Source organism: Aegilops tauschii, chromosome 1 (assembly GCF_002575655.3).
Source record: "Aegilops tauschii subsp. strangulata cultivar AL8/78 chromosome 1, Aet v6.0, whole genome shotgun sequence".
NCBI lineage: Eukaryota > Viridiplantae > Streptophyta > Magnoliopsida > Poales > Poaceae > Aegilops > Aegilops tauschii.
The window spans coordinates 494,059,270-494,072,919 of NC_053035.3; the positions used below are offsets into that span (position 1 = coordinate 494,059,270).

Genomic DNA, 13,650 nt, shown 5'->3' on the forward strand with positions numbered 1-13,650 from the left:
AAGCCGCAGGGGTGGGGAAGGCGCACGGCGGAGGGGCGTTGGCGCCGCGCGGCGGCGTGTTGGAGGCCGGCTGCGGTAGTTACCCCACGTATCTCATATACTACCGTGTGATACCACCTGGTGGTAGTTAGCTCACATATCTCGTATAATACCATGTGGTATTATATATTCTATTTTATTATTTTAAATATGTTCATATACTATATCTAAAATATTTTAAAGCAAGTTACATGAAAAAATTGCATATGAGCTCATAGTTTTTGTTATATTTGTGAAATACGTACATATTTGTACTTAAAAAAGCATACTCAAAACATGGTACATACTACCTAAAAATTAGTATATATACTACCTAATCATTGTTATATACTACATACACACGCACATACTCTCGGTTTTGATAGATACTACATACAACATACAAAACACAAGTGGTGATAACTATCACTGTTTGTAGGAAACATTTGTCTCATATATATGTCAGACTGGACTATTCTGATAGAATATTATTCTGTTACGCTGGCCCGATCCCGAACCCCAGAAGCAGCCCAAGTAAAAAAACACCCCGGCCCGACCGCAGTCGTCCCCGACCTCCCCGATCCCCAATCCCTCGCTGCACCCCGCGCCGCCGCGTCTCTAGGCCACCTCCGCCGCGCCCCCAGGCCCCCGCCACCGCACCCCCAGGCCCCCGCCGCCGCGCCCCAGGCCCCGGTCGCCGCGCCCCCAGGCTCCCGCCGCCGCACCCCCAGGCCCCCGCCGCCGCGCCGCGTTGCTACCTCAGCTGCGACCCCAGGCCCCGGCCGCCGCGCCGCCAGGCCGCCTCCGCCGTGCCACCAGGCCAAGGCCGCCGCACTACCAGGGCACCTCCACCGCGCCGCCTACCTTCCTCGGCTGCGCTGTCAGGCCCTACCTCGCCGCCGCGATACTCCACCGGCGTCCCACCGTGCCACGCTGCTCTAGCCGGCCTTCCACCTTGCTGAGCTTCCCCAGCCCCCCTCGCACTGCGATGCCGCCCCACGTCGTTCACAGCCGCTACCCCAGCCCGTTCACCACTGCCAATCAATGCCGTTCAACGAGGGGGCGTTCAACAAAAGCAATGGTCAGAACTCAAAAATTTTCCTCTCGTTTTCTTCCGCCTCTGTAGTTTTCTTTTTTTATTTTGGGGACTGAGTGAGTGCATTTCACCAAGGCATTCCATGTGCTGATGTGTATGCTTGCTTAGCACAAATTTCGTAAACTGCCAATTTATTTTGAATTGAACTGATGTTGCTCTTGAATCAGACCTTCAATGATCCGGTAGCCGGCGTCCGTCCTACTCCATCGCCTTTGGTCTTTTTCCAGTTTGAGACAGTGAGAGCCGCCTGGGGCGACTCGCCGGAGACCACGCTGCACCATCCACAGCCTCCACAAGTACGTCTTCCTACCACCCCCCGATGGTAGCTTTTCTCCACCATGAGAAGGTCCATCTTCTCATCACCTATCCGTCCCCATACATGCTAAAAATATATATGGCAAAGTCGATGCTATTTTTCATCCATTTTCTGAAGAAAACCGAACTTGGTCAGAGTAACTGAAGAACACAACTTTAGTTGATGATTGCGGGTTGTCTGTGTGCTTTGATTGGTCTCATTTCGAAGATCTTTGGTTAGTGTATGACATGGTTGCTGCAGATATCCAAATAAGTAGACACAAAATTTGCATGAAATAGAATTGTGGCAGCGTTTTCCAATAATCTGTTAGTTCTTGAGTATGTGTAATGTTGCCATTTTACGGTGCATTTGTTTACCTGTGCTTTAGAGCGACTACTCCAAAAAAGAGCCACAGGAATGTGCTGCCCTCAGTCCTCTCTCGACAAATCGAGCAGTGCAGGTTCTCCGGTGTGCCAAGTATGCAAAAATGTGGATAACTTCATTCCAGTAAAAACATGCATCTGCGTATTTCATCTATAAGGGTCCAGGACGGGAGTCTAGTTGTTTATTCTTATGCTTGGAGAACTTCTTCAGTTTGCATGGGAGAACTTATTCTATTCCTGTTGCTCGCAAGATGTTTGTTGATATGCCTAGAAGAACTGAAATAACTTTTGTGATGTTTCTTTGTTGTTAAATAAAAGCTAACTTTTATGCACATGTCGACTATAAAACATTTGCTATGGAGCAGTACACGTATTTAAACTTTTATGTGGACTATAAACATTTGCTATAGTTCACCTTCAAAAACTTTATAAGTACAGAGATATCACCTAGATGTAACACATTTGCTTTGGAGGCTCACAAGGGCAGTAAACTGGCATGTTGATGTTGTATGTGCATGGTGGGGGCCTCCTTCCTGTTGTTATTTGCTCCATATTGAGAATTGTTTTCTAAAAGTTAATGGGATGGCTGCAGTTAGGAGATAATGCTAGCAAGTTCAAACTCTCTTGAATGGATTGATCATAGTGCAATTAGGAGAAGTGATGTTATGAATTTGTTGTATGCTATATCAGTGTGTATTACAAAAAAGTTCTATTTGTGTTAAATAAACAGTTCGGCAGTAGATTATATAGTAAATTCACTAAACCGGGATTTGGCAAGCAGTTTTGTAAAAAGGTTTATGATGATTTGCTCCGACGTGATTTTTTGTGTCTATTTTGGCAGCCCAACAAGATGAACCATACACACGAGGAACCTCCCGAGCGCAGCAACTCCTCCGTCCAAGTCGAGCGCTGGGCGCCGTCCAGGTCGAGCACTGGGTGCCGTCCAAGTTAAGTCATCCAACAGCGGGAGAGCGAGCTTTGCTCCGGGGCAGCCCATCCTAGACGCGCAGCTGCTCTGCTTTCCACACGAATTTAGTACATAATACTCTCTCTCTCTCAATTTATTCAAACCTATAGCATGGACACAGTTTGTATGAAAAATACCTCTCTCAAGTTCTAATTTGTTGTACAGATGCCTTCAGAAATTAACAAAATATAAATTATTATTTGTTCCTTGTTATATGACAGGATTGGATTGGGTTGTAGTGCATGTCAGGCTCTATTGATCTCCGTCCATGAGTGGTGCTGCCTCGTGTCCGATCGACGGCGTCCATGAGCGCGAGCAGCCCGTATCCGGCGGCAAGATGAAGGTCACCCGTGAACCATGCTTCCCCTAATCACCTCCACCTTGTGTGAATTCACTGCTGAGAATAAGCACAAGCACCTACAGTCCCCCCGGTGGTCTCCTTGGCCGCACTTGGCCACGAGCTCGTCCACCATGGTGACTGGCAGCCGTCCAAGTGGAATGCAGACATCAGTACAAGCAGAACTAGTTCGTATAAACTGACTGGCATGTATAATTAGGGGATCCAATGTTGAAAAGTTCAATTAAGCTGTGTGTGCAAATTCAAAGAATTATTGTAGGAAAGTTTAGAAGTTTGGTTTCGTGAGGAAAATGTATGGTTTTCTATCAGTATTTGGTATGATTCATTTGCCTCGGGTGCAACCCAAAACTAGACAAAAATTAATTCTGTTTACTTCCTGTAATGCTCTCTCGACCCTACTGTCTGTTTTGGTTGATAAATAACTATAGACAAAAAATCTTGTACAGGGAAAGTTCTTGCATTACTGCCAGGCAAGTTCGAAAAATAAACCACACAAGTTCGAAAGGACTTCATCAGTACAAACTCGAGTGGACATGTATTACCGTCCAAAGCAAGTTCAAAAGGATTCACATCAGTACAAACTCGAGAGGGCATGTATTACCGTCCAGAGTACATTCTTTAATTTACCAAGAAGTTCATGTATTACTATCCAGAAAGTATATATAACTATTGCTACTCTTCCCCCAATTCAATGTACATATAGAAAAAGGTTCAAATATATGTAAAAAAATAATTTGGTTTTAAGTTATATACCGATGCAATACACTGATCCAAATATATTAACAAAGCTCGCGATACATCAAGATCGTGCCAAATGAAGAACACGAGAGAAAGAGATCAAACACATAGCTACTGGTACATACCCTCAGACCCGAGGGTGAACTACTAACTCCTCACCATGGTGGCCGCCGGGATGATGAAGATGACCTTCGATGATGATTCCCTCCCACTGCAATGTGCCGGAATAGGGTCCCGATTGGGTTTTCGTGGCTACAAAGGCTTGCAGCGGCGGAACTTCTCATCTAGGGTTATTTTCGGTGGTTTTGATATTTATAGGAATTTTTGGCATTGGTTTCATGTCAAGGGGGTGCCCGAGGGGCCAACAAGCTCGGGGGGCACGCCCTCGGGCTTGTGGCTCCCTCGTCCACTTCCTGGCCCAGCTCCGGTGTTTCGAGGGTCTCTTTTGGTCCATAAAAAATCACCGCAAATTTTCAGCCCATTCTGAGAACTTTTATTTCTGCATAAAAAAATGACACCACGATAGTTCAGCTAAAAACATCGTCAATCCGGGTTAGTTCTAATCAAATCATACCAAAACCATATAAAATTATTATAAACATGGCATGAATACTTCATAAATTATAGATACATTGAAGATGTATCAGAGGGCTCCAAGACATTGCACTACAAACCGAAAGCTGCCTTTTTTTAAAAAAAAATCGAAAGCTGCCATTTTGGTGCTATTCCGAGCGGCTGTCGGCTCCAAATAGACCTTTTATCGTTTTACCCTCCCACCATTCCACATACTACAGCAAAATTGCCCTCATACCAGTTCCGCTCGATTTCTTCTATCTCCCCCAAACGAATGAACAAAGCAACAAAAGACAGGTCGATTAGAATTCGTCCTGCCTTCACCCACATCCGCGCCGCCACCAGCTCGATCTCCGGCCGGTGGAACGGATCCTCCGTGGCCCCAACCCTCCCCGCCCTCGGCGCCCACGCGCGCTCGGGTTGCTCACCCCGCCTCAGCCAGCCGGTCAAATAACCATCATCTTCGCCGTCCGATGAACATGCGGCCAACGCTGCGTCGACCTCCGACCACCCCAACAATGCCACGGGCTCCCAATCCCTGGATGTTACGCTAAGGTTTGATTCTCCTGACCCCTACCTGAGTTACTACCGTTGTCCCCCTAGGTCCAGCCGACTCCTCCTGCCTTCGTTCGTGAGCAAGCTCAACCCGGGGACCTATATGTTATGATGCATTCAAATATATTATTAGTACTCTATATGTTATGATGCGTTCAGACCAGGGACCTAAGGTACAAATCGTCGAAGAAATCAGAATCATATCAACTTGACAACTGGATCCAATCAGTCAAATTCATTATAAATTGCCAAATGGGCGGGGAAGGTGACAGGAGCAGCTCGTACCCCCGAGTCTCCTCCCTCCCACTCGTATACCCCGAGTCGCCTCCCTGAGCGAGGCGACCAAGACGGCCCCCTCTCGCCCACCTCTCCGAGCCTCGTCCCGCCCCTCCCTCTCGCCGCTGCCGCCGGCGGACGGAGCCAGGCGTTGCCCTCGCGGCGCCGTTGCGTGGCCGGCCCCCCTTCCCTTCCCCGACGCGGGCGTCCGGCTTGGGCGGGCAAGCCTGGCGGCAGTGCGGCTCGGCTGATGGCGTTCCGGCGCGGCATGGATGGCGACGAGGTGGTGACGCAACCCCTTGGCAGCGGTGGCGGCTTCGGGCGGGTAGTGGCCGGCGGCGCCCTGCAAGCCCAGATCTGGGCCCTTTCGGGCCCTATCTAGGTCAGGGCTGGGCAGTGAGGGCTGGGTCGGGTCGTCTCCGGCTGGTCCAGCGAGCACCTCGCGATGGGGGCGGCGGCTACTGTGTCGTGTTTGTTGCAGCGTGGCGGCAAGAGCTTCACGGGCCCGATCTGGGCCTGGCCGGGCAATTGGCCTGGTGTGCTCCGGCTGCTGCGTTCGGTCTGCTACCGCCTGAGCCGGTGGAGGTTGTTCCCTCCCACATGGATGCGGTACTGCCGGTCCCTGTCTACGGATGTCTTGTTTTGGTCCGGCCGGCGTCCCAACGTTTTGCCGTGGTGAGACGACGATGGTGTCCGCGTGATTGTGCTAGCGCATGTTGGTGGGCTGCGGGTGTGGCGGAGCCATCAGTTGATCATGGGCTGTGGGTGTGAGGGTCGGGAGAAATATCTGTCGGGTCTTGCCAGCACCGATGCGGTGACGCCTGTGGGCGCCACCATCCTTCTTGAAGGGCGTCGTGTGGACCTCTACCCCACTCCCCTCCGTGTACCGGGAGAAATCCTAGGATTCGTTCGGGCAGCCGCGTCGTCATCGTCGTAGTCCTTCTTGTCCTTCTTGAAGGTGTTGCTTGGTACGCGACAATTCGATGGCATTGGAGCGTGGTGCAAGTCTTCAGCGGGCGTAGTGGTTGCGGAATTCTGTTGCTTTCATCGATCAGGCGCTGTTGGCATTATTTCTCTTATATTTCTCTTGTATTTTCTTTTGGGCGTCAATGTGTTGTTTGCCCAGCGTTGCTCAAACTGTTATATCGGGTCGTTGCTATATTAATATAGCGGGACGAAATCCTATTTCGAGAGAAATTGCCAAATGCGGCAGGAAGTGGAAGACACCGCTAAATAGGGTACAAAGAGGTCAAACTATTGAAATGGGTGTTTTCGCTATTTTTTGACATTTGGAGGGCCCAAAGTGGAATTTACTCATAATATAAAGCTCTTGTCCCCCAAAAAATAAACCACGCCAAATACTTGATACTTGATAGGGTCTCTTTGATTCAAATAATTTTCATAAAAAATTGGAGGACTGAAATCCAAAATTCCTATGTCAGTAGTTTGATTCATATGATCGATAAAATATTTTTTCCTTATATTGTTTTATACTACATTTAATAGAAAATCTAGCATCTACTGAAACCTCTTAGATACCAGGACCGTGCAGGTGTAGCTCAGTTATCCGCCGAATCTGGCCTGAAAATGAAAAGGAAACAAGACAAAAACCACCGTCGTATCAACCCATGTGTCCTGACAACTGGGTCCCATCGCTCAGAATGCTCTGAAATACTTTAAAGAAGTAAAATCTGGCAAAACTTTGACCAAATGGATTAATCAGTCTGAAAAGCTGTGGTAAATAGTGTAAAAAATATTAGAGTAGGTGGTAAAAACTGGAATTGCATGACTTTATTGTCCGTGTAAGAAAACCATACGTGTATTAAAATGTTCCTTACGGCTTTATTAAATTCTTTTCCTGTCGGATGGTGATAACACCGATCTGTTTTGTTCCATGAGTCCCTGTTAAGCATCGAAGCGGGTACTAAACTTAAGATCGTGGCGCGACAGCGTACGCACGCTGGGAAACCTGATCGAGATCATCATCTACATCTATATATATATATATATATATATATATATATATATACCCAAAAACCTGATCGAGATCACCATCGCTTTTAGAGGCAAATTAAGGATCGATGTGCTTCCTTACCTGTCTGGTTCATGGAGAAGAAAGGGGAGAATACGAGTTATGTTTGCCTCGTGTATCCGCGGGGGAGCTGTGCGCAGGAGCGTTGGCGTCCGCGTTGGAGGAGCGCGCCAATGCCGACAACCGTGCAACCTCGTGGCGGGTCAAGGTGGCCGTGTGCTTCTGCACGACGATCACCAACTTCGTCGCCTCCTTGCTCAGCTTGTATCTCCTCTGGCTCATCATCTTCCGCCCCTACAAGTTCTGCCCCAAGGTCGATGCCGCCATCCTCGCCGCCTTCGACCTCGACGCTGCCAGAGACACGCTCAGCTACGACCTTGCCCTCAATGTCACCTTCTTCAACGACCACCGGATCTACAGCGTCCGCTTTGACCATCTGACCGCGGGCTTGTACTACAATGGCACCAAGCTCGGCCCCTCTGACGATGCCACGCTCCCGAGCAGCTTCACACAGAAGCCTCGCCGGCACCGGGCCGTCTACCCAGTGCTGCGCGGCCATGCGAGCAACATCAGCGCCACCGTCGAGGAGGAGTTCTCCAGGGAGCAAGCGCGAGGGAGCTTCACCGTCGACGTCATGATGAGGACGACGCTCACGTACAAGTTCTGGCCGACCAGGGCCGTCTACTACTACCAGTACAATTGCTGGCTGAATTTCCCAGACCCGGCCAAGGCCAACAGAGACACGCCTGCGGTCACCGGCGGCGTCAGGTGCGGCGTCAAATGATACGGACTTTTTGAGCCGTCCGCACGTTGCTGCATTTGGATTTATTATAAAGAAATGCGTTGCTGCATTTGGATTGTGGAGCAATTAATGATAATGTTTGCATACTTTCACACATAGACTACTTTTCTTAATAAATACCCCCTCGGTCCGGAAATACTTGTCCTACAAATTATTGTATCTAGACTTATTTTAGTTATAGATACATCCATTTTATTCATATGTAGGACAAGCATTTCCGGACGGAGGGAGTATATAATATATACACTGTGGATTCTTTATAGTATTAAAAAAGCACTAGCTAAATACCTATGCGTTGCTAGGGGGGAGTGTCATACTATTTTATAAATGTGCAGGCACTTGCGATTCTAACAATATCATGACAAACATGAATTTGAGATCACACTTCCGGTACAACAATATTTGTTCCTCCCGCTGTCCCGCAACGCATCTCTTTTTTCTTCCGACCCTGCAATAAGACGAGGTGTCATCATTCTCTTCCCTTCCTTCCTTCCCTCTTGGTGTCACTCCTCTCTTCTTGCTGCGTCGACATTGCAGCAACAGCACAATTGCCCACCGAAAAGTCACTCCATTCAATAGCTCTCCATCATGTATTCATGTGCACACATATCCGGTTCCTGTTACTCTGGAGATTCACGTTGACACAATAAAAAATAGTACTCTTATATCGTAGTACTCCCTCCTTTCCAAAATATATAGTATCTTTCTAGAGATTTCAACAAGCAACAACATTTTTTTTTAAAAGGAGGATGACCCCCGGCCTCTGCATCTGGGCGATGCATACGTCCACTTTATTAATTATTCTTACAAGACCTTACAAAGCCATACAACAGCAAGACTAAAGCCACCGTCTAAACAACAACTGTTGCTACACCTATCCAATTGATGAAGGGGCGCAGATGGTCTGAGCCTAATACCAAACAGACATCGCAGCCAAACCTAAACATCTAAGACCTGAGGTCCTAACCAGGACGCCTGCCGGGTATGGGGCACCTACCAGTCCGGCGCACTCCTCAACCAGGATGCCTGCCGGGTATGAGGCCGTCGCAGCCACCTGCCACCAATCCATCTTCAGAGTTGTACTGTTGCATGTACCGTGTCAGGTCTCTCTGCCATCGACGCCACCACGACGCCCGACAGCTTTGTCCTCCTGCGCGAGTCCATCCTCCCACAGCGAACTCCGAATCTGCACTGCGCCACGCCGTCAAGATCCGTCGCCATCAGTGTGTAGGATAAAGCACCGCTCTACCAAAGAATCCGTCCTCTGGTCCCTCAATCACGTGTGTACCTCCAAGAATGACGCCCCCAAGGAAGGAATGACACCAGAGCGCCGCCGTCATCCGATCATCCGATCTAGGGTTTCCCCCAGAGGTAGCAGAGAGTGGCCTTGAACTTCTCCACGGTGATGCCTTCAAGAAGGGAACGACGCAGATAGCGCCGCCACCGCCGGCCTTAGCAGACGCCGAAGGCAAGTTTTCACCTAGATCAGTTCGAAAGGATTCAACTCTCGTGCACGGGCCACCGTCACCACCAGCACCACCATGCAGAACCCTGGAGCACCGGCAGATCAGCGATCCGCTGGCACCACCGCATCCAAATCGCCGGCCACGCCGGGCCGCCGCCATCCCCCGCGCCGTCCGGGTCAGAGACGGAGCCGCCGACCGCGCACAGGGACCACCGCCGCCTGCACACGCCGGAGCGCCGCCGAGAGCCCAGCGCCCGCCACCGCTTGCCGAGGGCCGCCGCCGCGCGCCCTGAGCGGACTCCCACGCACACCAGGGGAAACTGTCGTCGCCCCCAAGCCCGCGCCGGCGCGCCCCGCCTCCAGCGCGCCGCCAACCGCCGCCACGATCCGCCCGCGCCAGATCCAGCGAGCCGTGGGAGAAGAGGTCCCGCCGCAGCCGACGCCGACCGGGCTTTGCCCGGCGGCGGCGAGGAGGAGAGATCGGGGGATGGACAAGGACGCGGCGGCGCTAGGATTCCCCCGGTCACTGCGCAGTGGCGACTCGGGAGGAGTCGGGTGAATGAATGTACACTCTAAAATACGTCGACATACATCCATATGTTGTAGTTCATTTAAAATGTCTAAAAATACTTATATTTAGAAACGGAGTGAGTAGTAATTTTCAGAAATAGAAGTTGAGGTCTAACCTTAGAGTGAACAGAGGTGGCCATGTATGTACGTACATGCTGTAGCAGTAATTCGCGGCTAGCTCCTGGAGAGAGAAAATAGCACTATATTTGAGCTGGTACGTACGTACCCGTGCCGCGCTGACGCATGCAAGTAGCCGGAAGGAAATGCACTGGGCACGGACAGCTAGCTATAAATCTCTGTCCAGCGGCCAACCGCCATGAAACCATCGAGCAGAGAAGGCAGGCACAAAACGGCCATCAGAAGCTTTAAGTTATCTAGCACAGCCGACACTCCACCGGCCGGTGACCCGATGAGGCCGTCGGCGCCGTCGCTCGTGGGGGCGCTGCGTGTGTGCTTTTGCGTGGCCCTGCTACTCGGGGTGCTGGCGGCGCCGGCTTCTGTCGGACAACGTCGCAACTGCTCGTCGGCGGTAGGCAGGGTTCAATTTGATTACGTCCGTCCACGCCGCCGCACGTTGCTCGTCCAGAGATTCCAGACCACCCGGGCTGCCGCGTGCCTCACCTGCATGCCGGACTCTCATTCCACCATACCCTTGATCCAGTGGTAGTTAATTTTCCTATTTAGTAGTACAAAATTTCGCAAAAAAAAGGAACTCAACGCCAATGAACGAACCAGCTGGTGCATCAGCCGGTTGAGTTGAGAAGTGACCTGGTCAAAACGTCATGTGCTGGGGAAGATGAAAATAAACATTTAATTCAGATGGATTTCAAGACCATCAACAAGACTAATATTACAAAATACGATTTCAATTTAGCATCTACATGGCTCCGCACATCCGCAAGGAGCTCGGTAAGTAATAATGCAATCCCAGAGGGCAAAATGGATTAAAATAACATGTTATCCACATTAATTAACTCAAGGAAAACAACAAAAATAAGTTTAGCCATCATATTACAAAAAAATAATATAATTGACTCGCTTCTGATGCATCCTCGACAACAAATGAACCATAAAGCGATGCTAGTGCATTTGGCATTTTAGGACTGCTATAGTATTTTTCCAAGTTTCTTAATTGTAGGCACTACAAATTAAACCAATCAAAATGCTAAGGTACCAGTGAAAGGGTCTTAAAATTACTGAATTAGCTTGAACAATTTTCTATTTTTCAGGGCAAAGAAGAGCCTGCCAAACATTCCACCGGATCCCCGGCCTCCAGTAGCTAACATGTGTCCAATTCCGTTGGTACATGAATGTTTTCTGTCAATTTCGTTTGCAGGAATAGTTACCAAATAAGAAACTACTATCTCTAGAACCTTGGTAGAGGTGGTTGTAAACAGGATGCCACTTTGAATGATTAAGCATTCCATGCGGTTATGTATGAGAAATTGCCGATGTGCCATAAAGCACTGGAACAACAACAACAACAACAACAACAACAACAACAACAACAACAACTTAGCTCTTCTCTCGGATCTCACAGTATTTGCCCCTCAAATTTCTAGACAGGGCCCGGGCCTGGAGGAGCAGATGTACGTGAGGACCTTGCTGAACTTGGCTTCCGCCTTATGATGGCGATGGACAAGTCATTTGGGGAATAGGTCCCCAAGAACGAAGGCGTGGTACACGGTGCTGGCCAGGACGCCGATGACAGCGAGGGTGGCGAGCCCTGCCAGCCCGACCACTAGAGCTTGGGTCAACATATTATTCACCTTTGATGCATATAGCACAGTGGCCAGTGCAATGCTAGTCATCGGGAATGTGTAGGCCCACCACGCCAATGAGAATCGGATCCCTCTGAACAAATTTAAGCGTACCACCAGGGATCCATAGAGGAACACTGAAAGAAAATAAAGGAGCTTCGCACAATGGTTGAACTCGTTGGAGATTGTCGCCCAAGCTATTGAGGCATTGCTTGGTGCGGCAACAAAGAGGAAGAAGACTGGATGGAGTTCCTTAGGGAGCTGCGCGTTAGTGGGGAGCCGCTGGTAGAGGGTTACGAAGAGCACAATGTAGTGTGCTAGCCCGACTGCGAGAAAAAAGATGGGCAACTCCTGGAGGCCCATCCTGCTGCCGAGTTCCCCATTGATGAAGTTGCCGACGACGGCGAGGTGGTTCAATGGGTTGGCCACTTTGGAGAGCCGGCGATCACCACTGGACATCCACTGGCCGTAGATCTTGAGGTCGAGGCAGAGGATGGGCGCCATAAGGAGATACCAGACAACTTGGTGGATCTCCCAATTTGGGCAAGGCAAGCACTTGATAAGAAAGAGCCAGGTGATGCAGGGTGCGAAGAAGAAGTTTACGCGGAACGGGTGATGGAACTCGCAGCAGACAGCATCAAAGTAGAACACAACCTTGAGAAGGTAGATGATGGAGGTGATGACGGTGAGGGCGACCGAGAGCCACCAGAGAATGTGGTTGACAGCGGGGTGCACATGGAGGAATGCCATCGATGCCTCCAACGAGAGTGTCTTCCACAACATAGCCTGGCTGCTCAGGCCGAGGCACATCCCAAACATGCTGATCGGGAACCGGAGAAGGAACGGCCACCGCTCATCTTCGCGCAACATTGCAATCTCCGTTGACTACATGTACATTCACACCATTGTTAGTCTTAGAGACGAGCATCCATGGCGTTGGTAAGAAAAGTGAATTACAAAAACATCAAAATTAGAGCTACGTTAATTTTTCTACAAGTTACTGGAATAAATATTTGGAATGCATGTTAACATACGTGAAGAGTCTCGAGCTCGGGGCCTTCAAGGACATCGAAGTAGCAGTCGGCAGAGGAAACATTGTCACCCTCCTTGGTGTCCGCCTTGAAGATCTTGGATACGGTTCCGCGCTCGATGTCGGCCGCCGGCTTTTCGTGCGGCACCAACCCGTGGAGACCAGAGAGTTGCCACTCGCGATGGCTACAGAAGGTCCTGAAGTGGTCGAACTGCCAGTCCCACTCCCGGATGCCGTCCCTCCGCCGCGGAACCACCGGCCCCTCGCCACCGCCTCTGATCAGAAGGCATGGCTTTAAGGTACGGTCAACATCGATCCGTGCGAGGTGATGCCCCGACGGGGAGGCCGGGAGGGAGCACGGCGTCTCATCGGGAACCTGAAGCGCTCCCCGAGACAGCGTACACCCGGCCAGCTCAACGTCCAGCTTGCCCGCCGTCACCTGGATGCTGCAGATGCTCTCCCTGTCCGTGGACATCATAGCAGCACGCCGACCAACGATATAGCTAACCTCCTGAAAATGCAGCGCTGGATATCAACACTGGTAATCTGTAGTGCAAGGCCATTCAGCCCATCGCATCTTATATAGATCGAGTTAGTATACATGCATGGTATAGACCACTGTCAGCAGCCAGTTCTTCTGCAGCAATTGTTCCAGAAAGCATAGCATCACGAGACAAATTAAGGATGCTGCCTCAGCACTACCACATGTAGGACTGGCTGCTAAGATGCTCG

The 13,650-nt window shown here is 50.0% G+C and overlaps 1 protein-coding gene and 1 pseudogene across 2 annotated transcripts; one reads left to right on the forward strand and one right to left on the reverse strand.

The window, feature by feature from the left end:
* The first annotated feature begins 539 nt into the window (after positions 1-539).
* On the forward strand, positions 540-3,494 carry LOC109766247 (uncharacterized). Of its 2 annotated transcripts, none has more exons than XR_012188230.1 (4): positions 540-1,099; positions 1,282-1,410; positions 2,634-2,827; positions 2,981-3,494. XR_012188230.1 is itself a non-coding variant. In XM_040392247.3 (4 exons), exons 1-4 carry the CDS (start codon positions 1,007-1,009, stop codon positions 3,016-3,018), a joined length of 366 nt encoding a protein of 121 aa, XP_040248181.1. In that variant the 5' UTR covers positions 540-1,006; the 3' UTR covers positions 3,019-3,388. The 2 variants fall into 2 exon arrangements, 1 of the variants encoding a protein (XP_040248181.1); XM_040392247.3 differs by having other exon boundaries at positions 2,634-2,739; positions 2,981-3,388.
* Positions 3,495-11,686: 8,192 nt separating this feature from the next.
* LOC109766230 (S-type anion channel SLAH2-like) lies at positions 11,687-12,773 on the reverse strand (annotated as a pseudogene).
* Positions 12,774-13,650: the final 877 nt, after the last annotated feature.